General features: G+C 36.9%; 2 protein-coding genes across 5 annotated transcripts; one reads left to right on the forward strand and one right to left on the reverse strand.

The window, feature by feature from the left end:
* The first annotated feature begins 1,407 nt into the window (after positions 1-1,407).
* Positions 1,408-4,480, forward strand: hapln2 (hyaluronan and proteoglycan link protein 2). Of its 2 annotated transcripts, XM_016289258.1 has the most exons (6): positions 1,408-1,458; positions 1,541-1,638; positions 1,810-2,169; positions 2,494-2,610; positions 2,763-2,945; positions 3,992-4,480. In XM_016289258.1, exons 2-6 carry the CDS (start codon positions 1,545-1,547, stop codon positions 4,267-4,269), a joined length of 1,032 nt encoding a protein of 343 aa, XP_016144744.1. In that variant the 5' UTR covers positions 1,408-1,458; positions 1,541-1,544; the 3' UTR covers positions 4,270-4,480. The 2 variants fall into 2 exon arrangements, with proteins under 2 accessions (XP_016144744.1, XP_016144746.1); XM_016289260.1 differs by lacking the exon at positions 1,408-1,458 and having other exon boundaries at positions 1,471-1,638.
* An 890-nt stretch (positions 4,481-5,370) lies between these two features.
* On the reverse strand, positions 5,371-20,766 carry LOC107597979 (brevican core protein-like). 3 transcript variants are annotated; one of them, XM_016289206.1, is made up of 14 exons: positions 20,621-20,766; positions 14,701-14,783; positions 14,068-14,448; positions 13,277-13,451; positions 12,804-12,931; positions 12,324-12,617; positions 11,023-12,015; positions 9,657-10,631; positions 8,420-8,527; positions 8,105-8,263; positions 7,145-7,227; positions 6,864-7,008; positions 6,603-6,785; positions 5,371-6,521 (listed from the first exon to the last, which is right to left on the reverse strand). In XM_016289206.1, exons 1-14 carry the CDS (start codon positions 20,623-20,625, stop codon positions 6,394-6,396), a joined length of 3,840 nt encoding a protein of 1,279 aa, XP_016144692.1. In that variant the 5' UTR covers positions 20,626-20,766; the 3' UTR covers positions 5,371-6,393. The 3 variants fall into 3 exon arrangements, with proteins under 3 accessions (XP_016144692.1, XP_016144691.1, XP_016144693.1); XM_016289205.1 differs by having other exon boundaries at positions 6,603-6,788; XM_016289207.1 differs by lacking the exon at positions 20,621-20,766 and adding an exon at positions 14,877-14,915 and having other exon boundaries at positions 6,603-6,788.
* Positions 20,767-22,205: the final 1,439 nt, after the last annotated feature.

Raw genomic sequence — 22,205 nt, forward strand, 5'->3', positions numbered from 1 at the left:
TGTTTGATTCCTTTTCGTGTTTGCATGCTCGTTGCTGCCCGTGGGTCAGTGCTGGGGAGTTTAGTGACAAAAGCTTTCATTGTGCTCGCAGGTTAGAGAGAGACAGAGAGAAAGAGAGCACAAACTATGGCCCATTCCACTTCCTCTTTCTGTTCTGGCCTGGTCAGCTATGGCTAAAACTGACTGGTCATGCAAACATTTATGACTGCACAACCTGAACAGTCTAGTCAGATTGCATTAATTATATGACCTCTTAAAATAACCATGTAGTGTCTGGAAACAGGGTTGTTATTCTTAACTAAAGCTAAAATAATAAAAATGTGTTACTTAAAATGAAATAAATGTTAAGTGAAATAAAATATACAAAAACTTAAACTTATTTTATTATTATTATTTTTAATGATTATTTATTATTATTATTTTTTTTCATTTTATTTCAGCCAGTTGGAAACAATGAAACATTTCTCATTTTCATTAAGTTTAACTTGATTTACTAAAATAAGTAAACTAAAATAAAAATGAATGAAAATTAAAATTTAATTTGAGTTAAAAACTAAACTTTAATTTAACTTTAATTAAAATGAAAATGAAAACAGAAAATGTAAAAATTATTAATAAAAACTATAATTGTAAAGTATTTCAGTGATACTGAAATAATACTGGTATGTCATTTTCTTTTCTCAGAATGTTTTGATTACCTTTAAGAAAAAAATTCTGTGTAAAATAAAATATATTACATGAATAATATAAATGCACATAATATTAAAAATGAATATAAACATTTAAAAAAATATGTATTATATATTGCAAAAACACTTTTACAACAAAATTCTTCACAAAAAAATGATTTGTTCAAAATTGAGACAAAAAAGTATTTGGACACTGTCATTATCAAATGTTAGTGGATCATGTTCATAGATTATGTAATGAAGTACACCTGTGGTTTTTCTGCTAGGACACACAATGACAGAAAAGTGAAATTAGTTTGTAGATACCACATTTTTCAACATGTTTAAATGTCACTTGAGTGTACAAAAAAGGAGGGTCACTGCACATCCGTTGTCTGGTTTCTGGCAGACAACATGCTTAATCACCTTAATTCTTCTGTTTTCTCAAAAACACACTGTGTGGGCTTGAAAATTACATATTTTAACCTCAGCACCTTTTATGACTACAACAAAAATGTGAAGTTGCCTCCATCATCTGAGGGTTCCAGGTTTCAGGCGTCGCTGGTCTGTCTGTCAGAGAAGAGTCGCTGAAAGGAACAATGAGAGTCAGTGTGATACTCATTAACATCTGGAGCAGAGGAGAAAAAGCATGCGTACACATCCAACACTTGTCAGATGACCCTGATCGGTGTGTTTCTCCACTGCAACCAGAGCAGAAGAAAACAAGATCACTGTCATGGACTTTTTCTGGATGTCCTTTTTAAATTGAGGAAGAAGGCTGAAGACTAAGGTGAGACTTTTTTCTTTCCTTACAGCTTTCTGTTTGAATCAAATATCAGTGAAACTATCATCATCATTATTTTGTTGTTTAGGGAAATGGTGAAATCCACAATGAACTTTACTGCTTTGCTAGTGATTTCAGCCTGTTTCTTCTCTTGGAACTCTGCAAAATACCACCACCATAATCAAGGTAATATCATTTGAAAAAATTGAGTTGATATGAGAGACTTTGTAATTACAATATAAACATGACTTGAAAGCCCCTACAAGATATTTTAACACATAATATTAAATTACACAATGCTTTCACAACACGTTTTTATTTATTTATCTTTTTTTATTTTTATATATTTTTTTCTAGACGAGGACAAAGAGCTAAAATACCTCTTGGAACCTCTGGTATATGCTGAGGTCATTGCTCGCCGTGGACACACAGTTGTTTTGCCCTGTGTGATGAGATTCAAACCATCACACTACAGAGTAAAGTGGACTAAAATCGAACCCCCTAGTCAAGGAGTGGAAAACATAGTGCTTATAACAAACGGACACGCAGATAAGCAGTATGGCTCAGTCGGGCCCCGGGCGTCTCTCCTGCGTGCACATAACCTGGATGTTTCCCTGCGTCTTATTGACCTGGAGCTGGAAGATGACGGCAGCTACCGCTGTGAACTGATCAACGGAATTGAGGATGAAAGTGTCATTATTACTCTGAGAATTGAAGGTAGGACAAGCTGACAACCAGTCATGATCATTTAGATTTTAATTTTGTGCACACATGGTGACACTGAACAACAGTAAATAATAATAATATTAATTATTATAATTATTATTATTTCTTGTCTTCTTCTTAAATAATTAGTAAATGCAGAGGGCTTTTACATTGATAATGATAATGATGATGATGATGTTGATATTGATAACTAATTATTATTATTATTATTTAATCATTTAAAATGCTCAATCCATAATATTTTACATATATTAAATATATTCATATACATTAATACATTTTAACACATTAATTATAATTGGCCATGTATTTCAGGAGTTGTATTTCCTTATCAGAGCCACCATGGTCGGTACAGATTTACATTCTTTGATGCTAAAGAAGCTTGTGCTGAACAGGATGCCACACTTGCCACTTACAAGCAGCTTTACAGGGGTAATGATAATATTTACACACCTAGATTGCTTACTTTAACATACCTTTGAACAATTTTGCCAAAAGTGTATTTAAATTCCCAAAGACTGTTATATGTTTGGTGCTTACCTATATTAATTCTGTGATACTCTTATGATGATCGATCTTAACAGCCTGGACTGAAGGGTTGGACTGGTGCAATGCAGGTTGGCTGAGCGATGGAACTGTCAATTACCCAGTCCTGCAACCACGGCCGGCTTGTGGAGGGGATCTTCTATCAGGCATCCGAAGTTACGGGCCCCGTCACAAAACACGGGACCACTACGATGCTTTCTGCTTCACCTCGACAACTAAAGGTCAGTGAATAGGGATTCTGCTGTGATTGAGATTAGAATGGGATTCAGATGATGACAAAAAATATTTCACACATATTACAAAAACTGTTAGTAATGTTAGGACAGAGGTTGTCCCACATACTGTATGTTAAATAGTTTAGAAACTACTATTCTGAAGTTTGGGGTTAGTACGTTTTTTTTTTTTTTTTTAAGAAATTAATACTTTTAGTTAACAGGGATGCATTAAATTGATCAAAAATGACAGTAAAGACATTTATAATGTTACAAAAGATTAGTTTACACAAAAAACTGCTTTCAGCACTGATAATAAAAATAAATGTTTTTTGAGCACCAAATGATTTCTGAAGAATCATGTGACACTGAAGACTGGAGTAATGATGCAGAACATTTTGCAAAATATATTAAAATAGAAAAGTTATTTTAAATTGCAATAATAAATCACAATATTACTATATTTACTGTATTTATCAAATAAATGCAGCCTTGGTGATCATAGGAGACTTTTTTTTTTAAAAATAAAATAATAAAATAAAAAATAAATAAAACCCCAAACAAAGTAGTGTAAATTATGTTTTTCCCAAACATGTGTATCCGGTGATCCACGGTCCTTTCCTGAAAGAATAATTGTTACATTGGTATGTAGGTAAACTGATACAGAGATTTATAGGAGGCATCGTCCCTACTAAAATGTTTCTGCTTGAAACAAAAGGTCATTAGAAACACATTCACTGTTTGTTCCCCAAATAGACTAGAAGTGACACAGCCAATCAGCTCTGTTGTGTTTGTATTTAGGAAAGACAAAGAGTCCGTTACTCTGTAGAGTGACATTTGAGCTCCTATTATGCCCACATGAGACTGTTGAATACGGCACTAATTGAATGTCAATAACAGAGATACAGGAATTACTCCTAGAAAACAGTGCAGTTTGTTGTGCAGATCACAGCTGTTCACTAAATGTAATTATTTTACATATAGTGTTATTATATCTATGTTGCACTTATAAATACATAAATGTTTAAAAGATACCTCACTTTTTGCTTTTCCAGGCTCTGTGTTCTTCATTCCAGGGCCATTCAGTTCTGCCGAGGCTGAACGTGCCTGCAGACGGGATGGTGCCAGTCTAGCGAAGGTTGGTCAGATCTACTCATCTTGGAAGTTTCAGCAGCTTGACCACTGTGATGGAGGCTGGCTGCAGGATGGCAGTGTACGATTCCCCATCATCCACCCGAGGGAGCGCTGTGGAGGGATTGCAGAACCAGGGGTTCGTAGCTTGGGGTATCTCGGCAAAAGTTTGCGGCTTTATGGGGCTTATTGCTACAGATAACTGTTCCATGTTTTGCTGCCTGGTTAATTTCTGCTACAGAATGTCTGCACATACATGGCACACTGGCCTAAATGTGAAGTACCTAAAGAGGTGCAGAATGTATCCTTCATTTGTGGAACATAACGGTATGAGCACCACTAGAGGCTCTCTTCAGTTGCCAAAAGGTGCAGGTAAAAGGGAATGTATGAGCTATACAGTTAGATTTCTGGATTAAAGCTAGCATTCACATCCATCTGTGTTATATATCAGTTAAGTTTTTTTTTTAAAAAGCAGAACATTTTGGGTCCTGCTGGGAATACATCACTTTCAAATTAAGAGTGGATTGACACAAAGGCTTTACTCCTGCTTGAATAGCTGCTACTGTAGCTTGAAAAGCTTGATAGCTTTGACTAAAGCTGTGCTGTAAATTGCAGCTGCACAGGCATTAAATATATAGCAGCAAGAACAAAATGTCAACCAAGTCTAACAATTATTCAATCAATGTATTTATAACAACATATGCAGATTCCACAAACTTCTATCTTTAAAAAGAGATGTACTTAAATTAATGTTGTAGCTTTTTCCGTAAACTTGTACAAAGGGAACAAATTATCCTTATGTTCTTATGTATTAATGTTACATTGCTTAGCACCATGTACTGGATGGTGCCTTATAGTTGGATTTTTATTTATTTATTTTAACAATAAACAAAATAGTAAGATTGTAAAATGTGTGAATAAAATTACCAATAAAAATATGAAATCTGTATAAACATACACTAATTTTTTTGTGACAGTCATAAAGTGCAGTGAAAGTTACATACACATGCACAGTGTTTCAAAACTACAGCAAACAGTAATCAACTCAAAAGACAAATTTCCATAAAATATTATTTTCAAATTGCCTCACAAACCACAGGTGAACTACTAGTAATGCTTAGAATATTAACCACAGATTTGTTAAACTAATTCTTAACAACACTTAAGGATCCACACATATTCACATAATGCAAGAAAATTCATTAACATTTCTGATAACTTTTTTTATTGTGATTGCTCTAATTGCTTGGAATGTATTTCATTTCATGTTTTGATAAATACGCTCTGGTTTCAGGCTATCAAAAACTAAAATATGGTTTTGTTAGTGATGCATCTCTGAAACAAATGAAACTGACAGTAGTCTATTGAAAATGGCCATCCTCCAGAGTACAATACAGACCTGAAAATCTGAGCACCAAGTCGCAGAATGACCAACTGTGGGCCTGGAAATCACAAATATTTGTGGAGTGCATAAGGAATTGTCCCTGCTTCATAAAGCTTTGCTGACCCAACATTAACACAAAGGATGGATTGATATGCCTCAACTGACTTGATTGAGTTCACAAAGTTTACAGAAGTTTCTTTTCAAAAAATTGTTTCCAGAGTATTTTAAAGCCAAAAACAAGCATAAAAATATTCCTGTTGTGTTTATCAAGGAATTACTGTTAGTTTATGACAACGTTGGGTCATTGTTAGTCTAAGAGTTCTTGATCTCAAGTTGGCAGACAATCCTAAGCGAGGAAAAACACAGGACACTAAATGTTTAAGAATGGATCATTAATACTGCTAAAGGCAGACATATTTAGTCACTACAGGACCACAATATAAAACAAAATGATTCATACCAGCTGATGTTAGAGAGCATTCATTCATAGGTTTATCTCATAATTTATTTAAAAATAAAAAAGGATGAAATGAAACAGAACAGGTGTCTGGTCCAAATGGTTACAAGCTTTGTTTGGAAGTTGCATTTTATCAAGTGTGCTTTTACGGTAACTTAGAATTACAAAATGTAATTCAGTGTCATGGTCTACACAGAGAAAAATGTAAAAGGAAAGAGCCAAGAGAAGAAAAACAAACATTAATAACTCTTTAGTCTAATTTAAGTATCCTGTTATAAATGTTTGGTGTATTTAAACTGTTATCCAATTGGAAGTACCATTTAAAAAAAGTTAAGTGGGACCGTTTTTTATATAACAATTGCTGTTATATAAAGAACTTTGTAGAGTTGATCGATGGATGTTTTTAAGGAGGATGAACTAAGGGATGACATGATAAACAGGAGGGTAAAAGAAATAATGAAATGCTACTATGCCATGTGCTTGTTTTAAAAGTTCCATTTTATATCCAAATATTCAGGTGTTGTTGTTTTTGTTGTTGTTTCTTTGATGATTATTTCCTTGCTCTGACCTGTGGGCCATGTTACCAGTTCTCCATTTGAGTATGCTGGTCCCACTGTGAGCAAAATACATGAAATGAACACTAATAATATAATATAATATAATATAATATAATATAATATAATATAATATACACCTGGTGAACAAGTGATCTTAGGTTCCTCCCACTGTCCGTTGCTCTGACATGTGATAATAGGGTTTTGTCTCTGGATGAAGCCTGGCTCACAGTAGTAGCGCACCTGTGAATTGGCCCTGTACTTTAGTTGACGATGTCCAAATATCTTAGCGTGCAGCACGAGAGGGGGCTGGCCACAGAACGCTGCTAAAGATAAACAAACCATGGTGAACTTTTGCTCTTCCTGGGCCCCAGCACTCCCACAAATGGTGACGTACTCACCAATGCCTTTCTTGCAGGTGTAGGACAGCTGGTAGTTGCAAGGGATATCACTCCAACGCCCATCATCGTACCATACCATGACAACACAATCCTCCCCAGACAGGAAGTAGCTGTCTGGTTGTCCACGATACCAGTTCTCATACAACTGATACAGAGAGAGAGGTCAAAAGTTTTTCAGCAAGTCACGAACCCCTTGGAGTTCCAGTTTGGAAAACCCCTGAAGAAACACGTGATGTTTTTTGTTTTTTTTAAACCACAGAAAGTCCAATCAGTAGACTCACCAGAGGGTTCCCATCTGACCAACGAAAATCTCCCTCAATGGTCTTGTCATTGAGACCCGTCCACTGATACTCCCTGTATTTATCTAATGAAAGAAAAAAACACAGAAATGCCAAAGAACCAGCATACATTGTCAGTAAGACACAACATAGACTCCATTTCGAGTTTAACACCCGGATGCATCATACTGTATATGACAGACATGCACAGGACCTTTTAACACAACCCTCATTCACTCACATGAATAAGGTGACACGTTCAAAGCCCTTCACCGTTTTGATGATTGCATAGAAATGCAGAACAAAATGCAGGGCCTCTCAATGTTATATCAACAAACCTGGTCTTTTATGAATTCCTTTATGTACTGTAAGCTAAATCGCTTCAGTAGCTTGACACTCTTTTTGACTTTTAGTTTGAGCAATATCGAACAAGAGTACTGCTTTTTTTCAGATATACAACAGTTCAATAAGCAAGAAGTTAGTATTGAGTAAGCTAACTTACAGTTTGGAGAAATTATTGGCATTTTAATTTGTCTATTTTTGCTCTTCACCAATAAAAATAGTTTCAAATGAAGCCAACGCAGATTTAAACGGTGCACATCTCTGAGTAAACATACCTTAATGCAGTTTCTTCCTGAATAATTGGTTAAGTATATAATTCAACGGCTCACTCATAATAAAGACTTTATTTGGTCTGAACCTGAATGAATCTAACAAATTGGTTAAACAAATGATAATTCACTCATAAAGACACTCACTTCTGCACCACCTACTGGCAGAAAGAGTTCCGGAAAAATAAACACACTTGCAAAGGCTAACAGCCTGTCTCATGACACCTTGTTAAACATATTCCATCAGGTTCAAATCAGGTTCCATCAAGTTAAAATTTTTAACATATGATAAGAAATCAAAATGATTAGATCAACAGGAAAGGGCCACCTACAAGCACTTGTTCAGACATACCATTGATAAACTCCTGTTCCTCAGGTGACATAACAGAGACCAGGTGACCTCCGCACATGCGACAGTGCTGCTCTGCCACCTCCCATTTCTGCCGTTTGGTGAAATGTTTGAAACAAAACCCTTGGAACTTTTCCCAGCCTGGTTCACAGTGCTCTAGATCTTTGTTGGGAGATGTAAAAATATTAAAGAAATCAAAACAGAATCAACATTAGGTAACAAAAAAAAAAAAAAAAACATTTAAAAGATTTTTTTTTAAAAGTTCTGGAACAATTGCTCCACTTTTTCCAGTGTAGAAGTACAATGCAGGTAACTCACCTGTCTCACAAATGTCTCCTCCATAAGTGGGTAGACAGAGACACCTATGACCTTCTCCATTGTCCACACATGTGCCTCCATTTTTACAAGGGTTCTCCAGACATGCATCTAAAAGGCCATTCACATGTTTTTATAGCACACTAATACAAATATTGGACACAAGTGAAGGATTTGAAATAAAGCATGATTATACTAAACACAAGGTGGTTCTACTACGCAGCTGCACTGAGAGTATGGCACAAAATTTGTTGACCACAGCTAAAAAAACAGGCTAAATCTAGACCCCTGAACGGTTCTGTTAACCTCTAGCTACATAAAACATGCCATATCAGCACCGGACACATTGACGTTTCTTTCCAATTGTTCTCTTATCACTTTCTAGTCATCACGGCCCCACTAAACCAAACTCTTCCTTCATGCACGACTGAAACTATTTGTTGTGATGGGGGTTAAACAATTCTGATAAATTATTTCTGTCTCTCTGTCTGCACTGTACTATTTGAAAGACGCGCTACTCAGTTGTTACAGATTAGTGCATATCAGATATAAAGTTTCCAGATATTTTAAAGAGATGTATCTGCCAGTGTTCGGAGGGAAACAGCGCCCCCTTTTGAGAGCACATGTTTTGCTCAAGAAATTACACGGTAGTGTTGTTATTAACTTAAACTAAAATTATTAAAAAATATTATCTGATTGGGTAATTTGAAATAAAGCGGAAATATATGAATTAGATGACAAATCTAAATATTACAAGAAAAAAATTTAGAAAGAATTAAATGCAAATTAGAAATGTTGCCTTGTCAACTAATTGAAATAAAATAAGCTGAATTATTATAATGACTAAAACTAAAACTGAAATAAAAATAAACTATATATATATATATATATATATATAAACAAAATGACAAAAAAATTAAACAAATTAAAAAGAAAACTGAAAAAAGGTCATTTAAAATATGTACTATAATAATATATAAATAATACTAAAATAACTGATTTAAGGGGCCTGACCATGTACTTTTTAAACTAATTTAATAGATGAATAGTTATTCATCATTAAATAGCACTGAAATAATTTTGGGCAAGTTTTTTTTTTCTCCTTAAATGCCCACATTAAGAAACTTCTCTTCCCCATTGTAAATGCATGGATATCTACTACAACACAGACAGACAAGCAGTTTTTAAAATACAAATTGCAGCTTGGAAGATGAGACAATACATACAACAATATGTTTACCTGAAATGTAGCCTGTCCTGACCAACACTCTCTGGGTAGGTCTGGCAGGTAGAGTGGAAGACAGTGTGGTTTTGACATCATTCTTCATAATCATTATCATGAGTTCATAATCATTATCATCGTCATCATTATCTTCATTGTTGGCTGTCGTAGTGGATGGTTTTTGGGTTTGCGTTGTTTGCTCATTGGTGGCTGCATTGGTGGAGTCGGATTCATCTAAGGCTTTGATGCCATCTGTGGTAAGCGCCACTTCCCCACTGAATTCAACATCTGCTCTGAACTCTCCTGGGTTTGTGGAAGAGGCCACAGTTTGCCAGATGGGACTTTGGGTCCCATGAGGAAGAAAAGTAACCTCCAGACTTTTTGTGGGTCCCACAGTGCTGGCCTGATTATCATCATTATCACTATTTGTTTCAATAAGGTCTTGCATATCTGTCAGATTAGAGGGAGTGATGGTGGCCACATTTGAGTATGGATGCTTAATAACTGAAGACCCGTTTCCTGGAAGTTCTCTTTCTCCGGAAGAGACATCCTCACCACTGCCATCAACACTGAAAGTTACAGTAGAATTATTAAGCACACTGGATATGGTGGCTCTTTGATTAGATTCCTCTCCAAGCCCTTCCTGTTCCACCATCTCCAGTTCTTCTTCCACAATCCCAAGGCCAGATGGAGTGGTGCTTTCAGAAAAGACTCCTTCCATTTCCTGTGGAGAATTGATTTCTACCTGTACATGCCCATGTGTGGTTGATGTGCCCAACAGATGAGGCATAGGAGTGGTCAACAGTGTGACTGGCAGGATGTCATCATGATCGGCAGAACCTTCAGAAGATTCAGTTTCCTTCGGTGTTGTGCTCCCAGTTGAATAATCACTGGCATCATCAACTGCACCAAGAGACACAGGAAGAGTCTCAGTTGAGGTCTCTTCAGCATTGTGATGGTCTGCAGAACTGTCTTGGAGTCTGGATTTAAAATCTGCAAATGAACAAATCAAACACAACAACTTCATTGTAATTTATAAGGCAAACCATGATTAGGATATGGAATTTTCTTAACAGCTGGTGATTTACAGTTTATCTATGGAAATTTAATCACAATTTTTATTTCCATCCATCCATCGTTTAAATCATTCTCTCTGTCTATAAGGACTATAAACCTTCAAAGTTCAAGGCTTTTTCATAAAACTTTTCAAATATGGATCTCTTTGAATTTCAATAAATTGTAACTTTTTTGAGGCATTCTCAATTCAGTTCTGAATGGCACACAACCCTGATTTCGGTATATTTGTGATTATTAAAAAGCACACAAAAAAGCATTATTTGCTGATACACTGCATAAGTAGATTGTTTCTTTTTCTCTTACTTACTTGGACTAATACTGTTCAGATGTGTTAATGAGAAGCTCTCTGTCATAGTCTCAGGCGTAGATGCTCCATATGTCTCTGATTTATGCGAGGTGACCAAATGTTCGGCTTTTTGTGTGAATAACAAGGTCAAATCCTCACCGGAACCCTCCAACCAACCTTCAGTGCTGGATGGTCTTATTGAGGTGGACTGAGTTGTGTGGGTAAAAAGAGCCAGGTCTTCATCTGGCTCTGGAATTTCTGTGCTGTTTCCTGCATTTTCTTTTACTGTAGCACCTTCAGGTAGGTATGTTGAGAGACTTGACTGGACTGAAGCATCCTGAGTTGTGGTGGCACTGCTTGAGTCATATTCCGGTGTTGTACCCTTAGTGGTCATGGAGATCTTACTAGTCACATGATCTTTATCCTCATCCTCCAGGTTGGTGTTTGGCATGGGTTGGAAGTGTTTGGACCCATCTATCTCCTTCGGTTGGGAGGGCGGTTCCTCTGTTGTCTCTGGCTGAGCCTCTGTAAAAGGGATGAAGTCGATAGGCTCTCCTGGCTGTAGGTTGGTATCTGGCATTGGTTGGTAGTGTCTATGATTGCTGCTCTCAACACCATCCATTGCTGAAGCCTTTATATCTGGTTCTCCTTCTTGTATGAAATCATTGTGTTTTGGATCCATGTAAATATCTGGAATAGACTCAACTTTTTGCCAGGTGACCTCAGAGGATCTCTCTGTGCTGGTTGGGATGGTGGAGTCTCTATAGGTGCTAGCAGTGACATGTAACTGAGGGCTTGTGTTGTGCTTGTGTTCCTCAGGTTCTGAAGTAGTCTGTGTGCTGTAAATGGAGAAGGACTCAACAGCCCCTTGAGCTTCATTTTCTGACTCTTGAGTGATCTGATCCAAATTGTACTCCTCTAGGCGATCTGCTAAAGACATAATATGCTGCTCGGTGTCCTCTGGCTCTGTTGCCATATGATCTATAGGTAAGACTGTCTGAGAGTTGCTGTTAGCTGCAGAGGAAGAGTAGAAGAGATACCAATAACCAAAGGGGGACTGACTTTTTGATGCCAAGGATCCCAATGATATCATTTGGAGGGAATCCCTTTCTTTCATGTAAATCCATTTATGAAAAATATTATCACATCTTTAGTACACAGCCCTAAAAATGCTCCCCCCCCCCTCAAATTTTATCACAGACCCCCTGGCACCCCTTTGCGCCCCCTTGGGGCGTCCCTGGACTACAGTTTGAACCTTGGTTAACTTAAGACAGTTTTGTAAACCTTTAGAAAAACTCAAATTCAAACATATCTGTAAATACCTCTGAAGCAGTAAGTGTCATGGCGAGTGTGTGGTTCAGGGAAACCTGTTTGACTGATAAAACGATAAACTGTCTTGACACCAGGTTCAGAACCCCCACATCGTTCACGAGGTGTCACAATGGGGTATCGAACGCTTCCATCAGCAAGCCAGCCTGGACTGCAGTGGTTCAGACCATCATTCCATGCGGCATACAGTTGACCAGTTGTGGCTAGCTGAGCCCCCTGCTGCTCACAGTATGTCTTAGCCTCCATCAAGCTGAAGCGCTGTGGGGATGACCCATGAAAAACCTCTCCTAAAAAAAGGTTACATCAATGAATGATCAACCAATTTTTGCTTTTAAAAGACTGACCATCACAAACAAGTCATCGTAAACAGAGTGCATTCTTTGAACATGGACTGCTTGCTAATATCAATAGTTTGTAGCACAGTTAGCATTGCATTGCAAAAGTGTAATATTAGCAATATGGGAGTGGTTTACCATGAATGTTCTCCACATAGCAATACACGTCATATAATTCATCATTATCCACCATGCCATAGTTTCGAATGCCTGGTAATCCATCCATGTCTCCAAAACACCCTTCACGTGGCATCTGGATTGGGTATCTAAGAAGGCAAAGGCATGGTATAAAAACATTTGAATGAATTCTAAAGATACTTGTATTGTTGTTATTAGTCAAAACCAACTAAGCTTAACCCCATTAACCAATCTAATTTCTTATTTTGTTTTTATATCCTAAGCAATGCAACAGGACAATGTATTCCAAATATTAAATGGCAAATATGTTCTGACAGACTGTGATTTAGTTGCTTTACATGTGAATAGAAAAATTGCTAGCAGCTAGAAAGTTGTCTGTATCACATCTACTGCATCACATCTACTGCAAATATACTGCAAGTATCTACAAGATATGCTTAGTAGTTGGTTATTTGATGTATCTGTCCACTCACCTAACAGAGTGATCTGAAAGCCAGCCGGCGTCACACTGCTCATAACCGCTGTGGTACGCAGCCAGCAGCTGTTCTGGAGAAGCAATCTGAGCTCCAATGTCCTCACACGCGTCTTTGGCCTCATCAAACGTGAAGGCATAGCGACTTGATGTATGGCGGTAGTGGAAGACGACACCTAAGAACACACAGCATGTCACTGTTCTCATATATCATAGCTTTTGACCTGTTATGAAGTGCTATTTGACATTTACTGGTCTGGACAATAAATGTTTCTTGAGCACCAAATCAGCATATTACAATGATTTCTGAAGGATCATGTGACACTGAAGACTGGAGTAATTGCTGATGAAAACAGCAAGAATAAATGACATTTTACAATTTATTCAAAAGAAAAAATTATTTTAAGTTTTAATAATATTTCTCAATATTACTGTTTTTACTGTATTTTTGATAAATGCAGTCTTGGCGAGCATAAGAGATTTCTTTCAAAAGCATTACAAATCTTTCTGATCCTAAACTTTTGAATGGTAGTATGTATGTATGTGTATAATGTGTGTGTGTGTGTGTGTATATATATATATATACAGTATATATATATATATAATTTTTTAATGATATGTTCTTAATTATATGAATTTCCTGCTTATATAAGCAGGAATTTCTTCCAAATCTTATTAATGAATTGGGTTCAAAACACTTTTGTCTAAATGTGGCAAGATCTAAAGTTTTGTCACAGACAATCTGGGGCCGCCAATGATTTTTGCACGTAAAGTAGTTTAAATAATAATCACCTTTTACTTTGACTTGTGCCTGGTCATGAGCATCCTCCAAGCCATGCTGGACTTCACAACGGTAGAAGCCTGTATCGTTGTGTATCAGTCCATCCAGTCTGAGGGTGAGATCAACTGAAGAGGCAGCATAATTCAGCAGTGATGCCCTGCCTTTATACAACTCACTCACCTTTACCCGCTCACCACGGGCCACCAAGATTTCTGTCTCTCTGTTTGATGAAAGAAAGCTCCATTTGACTCGTGGCTGGCTCAGTACAGCATGTCGGCCCAAAGATGTGGTCCGGGAGAGACTAACCAGACAGGGCAGAGTCAGGGAGCCCCCCAAATTTGCAGACACTGGGGAGCTATCAGGAATGGTCACTTGTAAGAATGTGGTCTCATCTGAGAAAAAGACAAGAATGATTGAGATGCTAATCAACTGACAGTTTAATACTGACCTGAATTGGATTTAAATTTTTAATATTCAAAGCTTTGAATTTAATTTTAGTGTGCCTTTTTAGACTTTGTATTACTAAAAAGCAATAAAAGTGTTTTAACACACACTGTAAATTCACTCTAAGAGCTGTCTGTGACCTTTACTGTTATTTATCATTAATTATATCCTGTGTGTTGAACGGTAGAGGTGAGACACACCTGCTGCATGACTGAGGACGGCAGAAGATGACAAGACAAAGAGGCAGATGGCACACAGCAGAATATGCAGGAACATCGCTGATCTGAGACCAAACAGAGAGGGAGAGAATGAGACAATATATAGAAACCAAGTCAAAGAACAGCATTATAAAAGTCAAAGGGACACTGTGACATACCACAACATAAGATCGTTGTGTTGAAATGAAAGATGCAAACATTTATTTCCAGTACAGCAATTTAGTTAATTTATGTCATTTAATTAAACTGCATTCTGTTCCAGTGTAACTTCATGGATATTCATAGGGGGAAATGACACACTGCCGTGTGTGAGAAAGCGAGAAAATGAGAAAGAGGGAGAGAAAGTTATTTGTGCCTCTGCTGTTGCCAGATTGTGTGACTTCACACTATCACTGAATTTTTTGAGCCTTTTGAAATCAAACTGTTTGACTGCAAAATTTGAATAGCTATTGCAATAGCATTAAGTCACCAAATTAAGTGAATTTTAGTCTGTTCAAGTGAAGAAAAGAAAATTGCTTTTAAAAAAAGGGGTTGTCAACCTTTTCAGAACCAGGGACCCCCGCTAAGAGGTATACAGTTTAATCATTTATTAGAACGTTTAGATTTACAATACAGTTATATGAAATGTCCCATAAGAATATATTTAGGTTATATAAGTTAACCAATTAACAAATATTTAACACTTTTAAAGAAGATTTTATATATATACAGTATATATATATGCATGTGTATTTTTTTTACATCTTCTCCACAGATCCTTTTTGTAGACCTCTGGTTGAAAACCCTGGTTTTAAAGGCATAAGACTGAATAGAACAAAACAGAAAGGCTTGCCTGTAGTTCTTTGGAAAGGAGCAACAAAATGCTCAAACAGCGCAGTAAACTAATTTTCACTGCAGACAGCACAGTCTTTAGAGGGTGTGTTTATTCTTTACACGAGAAGACTTCACAGACTTATAATTTGTGTTGAATAAAATTTTTATTTGTTTTATTTAGCTTTATGTGTGGCTTTGCATTTTCACAAGCTTTCTGAATCAGAGGTTAGTCAAGAGTTTCCTGAATAGAGCATTTGGCAACCCTGTGCTACGTCCAGCTGGCATGATCTTTGGGAGCTCTTGTATGTGCTCAGAATTCTGACGAGTCACCGAACAGACTAACTATCCTTTTCTAAACATGAGCATCTCTTTACCAGTACATCCATCTCCACTAAGGTCATCTTTATGCACCTGTCTCTGTGCAGTCCTAAAAACTACACACAGAGCACAATATAGACTGTGTTTAGCTAAACGGCCCAGTGAAAAGGAATGTTTTAGTGGCTAGATGGTTTCTAAGTGAGACAGGCTGAAATAAATAAATAAAAGACCACCTGCTAGATCCACTGAAATACAGCTTGTAAAGACAGAATGAACTGAATTGTCATGCCTCAAAGAATGAGCCAGAAAAGGAAGTATAGACATAACAGTGGTCCAGTGATTTTAAATATCAATTTTAAATATCCCTGTGACTTTTTAAAACCCTTACAAATAAATCTGAGTAAGTTTCAGCAACAGCATAAGCAATTCTTATGCAGGAGTCCAGGCACCATTTAAATGAAGTGGATGGTAATGAGTTGATTACATCAATTTTAGATGATAACATATCATTGACTTTAAGTCATTTTAATGACAGGATGTTTACGGTAATGTCTGTGCAAAATAAGGGGTCCTTAAGTATCTAATTGTTACTCTTCTCTGTTTACATGAAATCTTTTACAACCAACCAGATGTGAAATTACAGACTACAATCCCTAAAGAAAGACCCTCATTCCTGATGTGTAATGTTACCTAATAGAGCACAGGCTGATGAAGTGGACATTACTAATGCAGTGTGAGTTTTAATCAATGAAACCGTCATGGAAGTGCCCTGGAACAGGAGTTTTTTTTAATCTTCTGAACAATTCATCTGTGTACTGCTGCTCTGGGTTTGGACTTTTGGACAAATGAACTGCAAAAACACCAAATTCTTAACAGCAAACCTTCCATATGGACTCATTTAAAATTAAAAGAAATAAAATAAATGTATTACAATGTATAAATAAATGTATAAATTAACAAACAACCAGTCCCAACACCAATACAGTGTTTTGACGGGGGTTTTTTCTTAAGTTTCTTAAGAAATTATTATCAATGTGAGAGGATGAGAGAGAGAGAGAGAGAGAGAGAGAGAGAGAGAGAGATGGATGGATGGAAACTGGCATGAACTGGTTGACCTGAAGCTGGATACATGAATGTGTATTAAAGACTACTGCCATGGAGAAGTAGGGGTGTGTTTTCACTGTACCTCCTCTAAAAGTAAGAGGACTATCAAGAACTATAATACCGAGAAGACTGAACAAAGCTGCCTTGCTGTTTAACTGTATGTATTTGATCTGTCTCTCTGCTCTCTCTGGGGCAGTCGTGACCTAATGGTTAGAGAGTTGGACTTGTAAACCAAAGGTTGCGGGTTCGAGTCTCAGGTCCGGCAGGGATTGTAGGTGGGGGGAGTGAATAATTCCACCTTCAATACCACGACTGAGGAGAGACCCTTAAGCAAGGCACTGAACCCCCAACTGCTCCCTGGGCTCTGCAGCAATATGGCTGCCCACTGCTCCGGGTGTGTGCACTTGGATGGGTTAAATGCCTCATGTCACTTCACTTCTCTTATCTTGTATCCTGTTCTTGAGAACATTACCAACAGACACAGCCACATTTCCATAAGCCAAAAGTAAAGCCAGATTGCTATAAGGGCAAACATGGAGGACGGGGCCCAGCAACCTCAAGAGTGCTTAGGCAGGCATCTCCACGGATGCCTGCTGTCTGGAATACAGAATGACTTAATTTGGAAGGGAAATGGGGAAGGAGGCGGTCTATTTCGCTTACATCACAGCAGTGATTTTACAGACCATTTAAGAGGCTCACTATTTCTTGCTGAAGATTTGGTTTTAGTTTGCCATATTATGCCAATGCTGGATAAACTGTCAGACAGACAAGGGATGGTAAAAGAAAGAAGAAAAACTTTCCCATGCACACCGTTCTCTGTGGAATGCTGCTCCGTTTTGCATTTTGACCATATTTTGTTCTTTATTTTTCTCTGCGTTGTCTGTAAGCTTGGTCATGGACTCTTCCCTCGCTTTTCTTCTCTTTCAGTGCCACACCCACCCTCAACTCAAGCCCTTTCTAACCTTGCATGACTCTCTGTGACTTCGTCCATCACCCGGGGCAACCAGCACTGTCCTCAGAAATACAGACCGGCCGGAACTCACACAGAGAGAGACAGAGAGGGTAATTCACCCATGCTGCAGAGGTCTGAGGTGTTATTAGCCGAGCAGCCTGTGGTAGATCTGGCTAGCCAAGCATACAGCCATTCTCTGAGCTCTGTAAGAACCTGCTGAGAATGGATCTGAATAGGGACTGAACCTCACAAACTTATAAATGAACAACATTGTATATTGTATATAACCATTAACGTAGATGCATAAAAGCTATACAAAAATCTATGTAATAATATAATATAACAATATAATATAATATACAAATTGAAGTCACATGCATGAGTATAAGTTTGAAAGAAAAACTTAACACATTAATGTAATAATAATATAAATGGAGTATTCACTACCGTTCAAATGTTTGGGGTCTGTAATTTTTTTTTAATGTTCACCAAGCCTGCATTTATTTGATCAAAAAAATAGAGTAAAAAATAATGTTGTGAAATATTATTAGTTTAAAAGTAATGTTTTCTATTGGAATATATTGTAAAATGTAATATTTTATTTAATTGTTTTTATTTTATTCCTGTGATGACAATGCTGAGTTTTCAGCAGCCACAGTATTATTTTAGTCTTCAGTGTCACATGATCCATCAGAAATCATTCTAATATGCTGGTTTTTAAAACAGTTCTTATTATCATCAATGCTGAAAACAGTTGTGCTGCTTAATATTTTTTTTTCTTGAAATCATGATACTTTTTTCAGGATTCTTTAATGAATAGAAAATTCTAAAGAATAGCATTTACATGAAATTGAAATGATTACATTACAAATGTCTTTACTGTTTCTTTTTATCTTGTTGACTTTTGATTGAATGCATCCTTGGCTGCTAATAGATTAAAAGTATTAAGATTATCACGAGAGACCCTTTACTCTTCACATTGGGGTGATCAGGACTGGGCATGACTGCTGCACAGTTAAATTAGGTCAGATGTGTCCTGCAGGGGTTCATGCAAGTATTTTGGCTGTGGTGATTGAAAGAGAAGACATCTTATTAATTTGAGAGGAAATGACCAAATAGTTTCTTTTATTCAGGATATAATTAAGACATAAATGTTTTTTAGTTTTGTTTCAAGACGCCTCTTCTTTATCTGATCTTTATCTTCGCCTGATCTTTATCTTATAACTGCTTGAAAAACACTCACACATCGACTTACTTCTGCTCTGCCTCACCTTTTTGAGCGATGGGTTTAGAAACATGCTGAGCCACTGTGAAGACGAATGGTTGCTGTGGCACTACAAGCAATAAAGTGTTGCAATTTTACAGCTGAAAACACAATGCAGATATTAACGCTCCGTGTCTCAATAGAATTAAGTTGACTCACATAAGCATTGGAATAACTGCAGACCAAACAGGTGTTCATGAATCATGTCTCTCATGCTACATTTGGCACCTGGATTTCTGCTTAGTTTGTACCACAAAGCAAAATCATCCAGCAGCTGTGTTGCAGACGTCTTTTCCTCACTTGCTCAAAAACCTCTAATATTTGTGTCTACAAAGCCTTTAGTCTCAGGAGCAATATTCAGATATATAAAGAGCTAAACTCAGCACACTAATATTATTTTATTTTTCACCAATTCAATTCCATCACCAGTACAGGAATAGATTCTGCAACTGGAATTGGTGTTTGGCAAGCCTTTGCAACACTCAGTAATCTTAAAAGTATTATTTTCAGAGTTAAATAACTTGCCGTTGTTCTGCAGTAATTGTATATTTAGGTAATGGAGATAAAAATAAACGATTACAAGATGAGTGTTTGCGAAGTTTGCTGCAAATTCATTTATCTCAACTGCAGTTTCTGCTCATGCATATATAGGGCATGCATTCATTTAGAAGTGTCAAGAACAGGTGTCTTCTCTTTGAAGGCTCAGTCTGTATAAAGCACTTACGCACCATCCAACACTGACAACCTTTCAAACACATTCTAAACAAATTCTAAAATTAATTCTCAGTTCAAAGACTCCGGGAATAGATGTTCTCAGCAATAACAGATCCACATGAAAAGAGCTTTACAGAGAGAGCCTTTTTAGTTTCATTAAAAAAAGAACAACTTTTTATGCTTCAGTTGCTTAGAAAAAGATGTGCTGGTGCTTTAAAAATCCAGATACAAATAGACTGATCTGAAGAGCCTATAATGTAACATCAAGAAATGTTAATCTCCAAAGAACCATTTGCAGCCAAAATAATGATTCCTGCTGTCTGATGCCATAGGAGAGTCTTTTTCGTTTCACAAAAACTTTTTATTCACCAGTTATTTAGAATATTATGCACTGGTTACTAAGACACAGTTTATCAAAGAACAGTTATTAAATGGTGCTATGTTATAATAATGCTAATATAATAATAATCTGAATGGATAGTACTCTGCATAATAGTCTGTACCAGACTAATGGCCAAATAACATGGGCTGATGCAACATGCATATTCAGCACAGTAATGCCCTCCATAACATCTCATACTGTGCTCTCAAACTTAAAAACGCATAGACAGAATTCACTTACCTTAAAAATGATGCCCAAAATGTCAAAATCCAAAAGCCATGAAATCAATTTGCTAAGTTGCAGTTACTTTTACAGAATCATTATAGGCAATTTAAATGCATTCAAAGGCACATACCTCATTCCTCTTGGATTCCTCTTGAAAAGCCCCCGTGCAGATGGAGGATTGTATAGAGTCTCATAGAGTGCAGGCTGATGATGGATGCTGTGAGCTCGTCCAGAGGAGGAGAAGAAAGAGAGAGGATGACAGAGAGTGGAGGAATAAAGGCGCAGGAAGGATCTGCGATCAACCCACTCTCTTTAACCAACAGAGTTCATTTTCCTATTTGTCCCTGGCACGATGAAAAAAGTGGGAAGGGACGGAGGAAAAGTTAAAATGTCCTAAATTAGAATGAGCTGAGAGAGAGAGAGAGAACACGCTATTAATTAAGTATCATACACACCTGAAATGTTGCTCGATGCCCTGTTATTGTCCTATAAAAGAGGGTAAACCCAGAAGTTAATGCATGTAATATTGTTTCAAAATGACAAGTGACTGAAAATTGATTTGATATGAGCACTTCTGTTCTTCATACAGCATACAGTTCTTCATTTTTTTTCTCAAAAAAAAAAAGAAAAGCTTGCCATGCTTAAAAGAACAAAAATGAGAGATAGCTCCAGGCATCGTTTGAGTTCATTGCTGGTTCATAACTGGGAATCTTCTTGACCGACATTTGCTGATTCTGTCAAGGCATTAAAGGATTAAAACCTGTCGAGGTGAAGACAGCAGACAATTTTTCTATGGTTAAAAAAAAGAAAGAAAGATCAAATTGACACATCAGAAACAAAAAAAAACATGAAAATTTGCTGAAAATGTACTCACCCTGAGATCATCTAAGATGTAGATGAGTTTGTTTTTTCATTGCAAGAGATTTAGAGATATTTAGCATTACACCACTTGCTCACCAATGGATCCAGTGAATGGGTGCCATCAGAATGAGTCCAAACAGCTGATAAAAGCATCACAATAATCCACAAGTAATCAACATGACTCCGGTCTTTCAATTAACATTCAAGTAACAAAAGCTGCATGTTTTTAATAAATAATGGCCTGAGGGTGAGTACATTTTTAGCAAGTTTCATTTTTGGGTGAATTATTTCTCCAACAAAGTGTATTCAAAAACTTTAATTTCTGGGTTGTCTTAATGTTTGTTCCAGATATATGCATTCCAGAAATATTCCAGAATGAAAACTGTGCCAACAAGTTCTCGTAGTCTTAGTAATGTAGGGTAATCATTTTGTTACATGGATAAACATCTTGAGGAAACTTTCACTCTCTGTGAATTTACCCATTGTTTAAAGGGGTCATCGGATGCCTATTTTCCACAAGTTGATATGATTCTTTAGGTCTTAATGAAAAGTCTATAACATACATACTTTGGTTTAGTGATATTAGGTTCTTGAACGAATCGTTCTTTTGAGCCGGTTCTCAGGACGTAACCGGTTGAGCCGGTTCACAAATCGAACTGAATCGAACTTTAATTCCGGGTTAATAACGCAGGACGCATGAGCCGTGGCGAAGTTAGCCGAGGATTACCGAAGATTCTGATGAGTGAGTTGACGATACTGTGCAAGCCTGAGGGGCGTACGATAAATATGCTTGTTTATTATGACTGTTAGGCTATTAATTTACATTTTATTAAAACCTGCAAAAACCTTTCTGT

This window comes from Sinocyclocheilus grahami, unplaced genomic scaffold (genome assembly GCF_001515645.1).
Source record: "Sinocyclocheilus grahami isolate Dianchi unplaced genomic scaffold, SAMN03320097.WGS_v1.1 scaffold242.1, whole genome shotgun sequence".
NCBI classification, from domain to species: domain Eukaryota; kingdom Metazoa; phylum Chordata; class Actinopteri; order Cypriniformes; family Cyprinidae; genus Sinocyclocheilus; species Sinocyclocheilus grahami.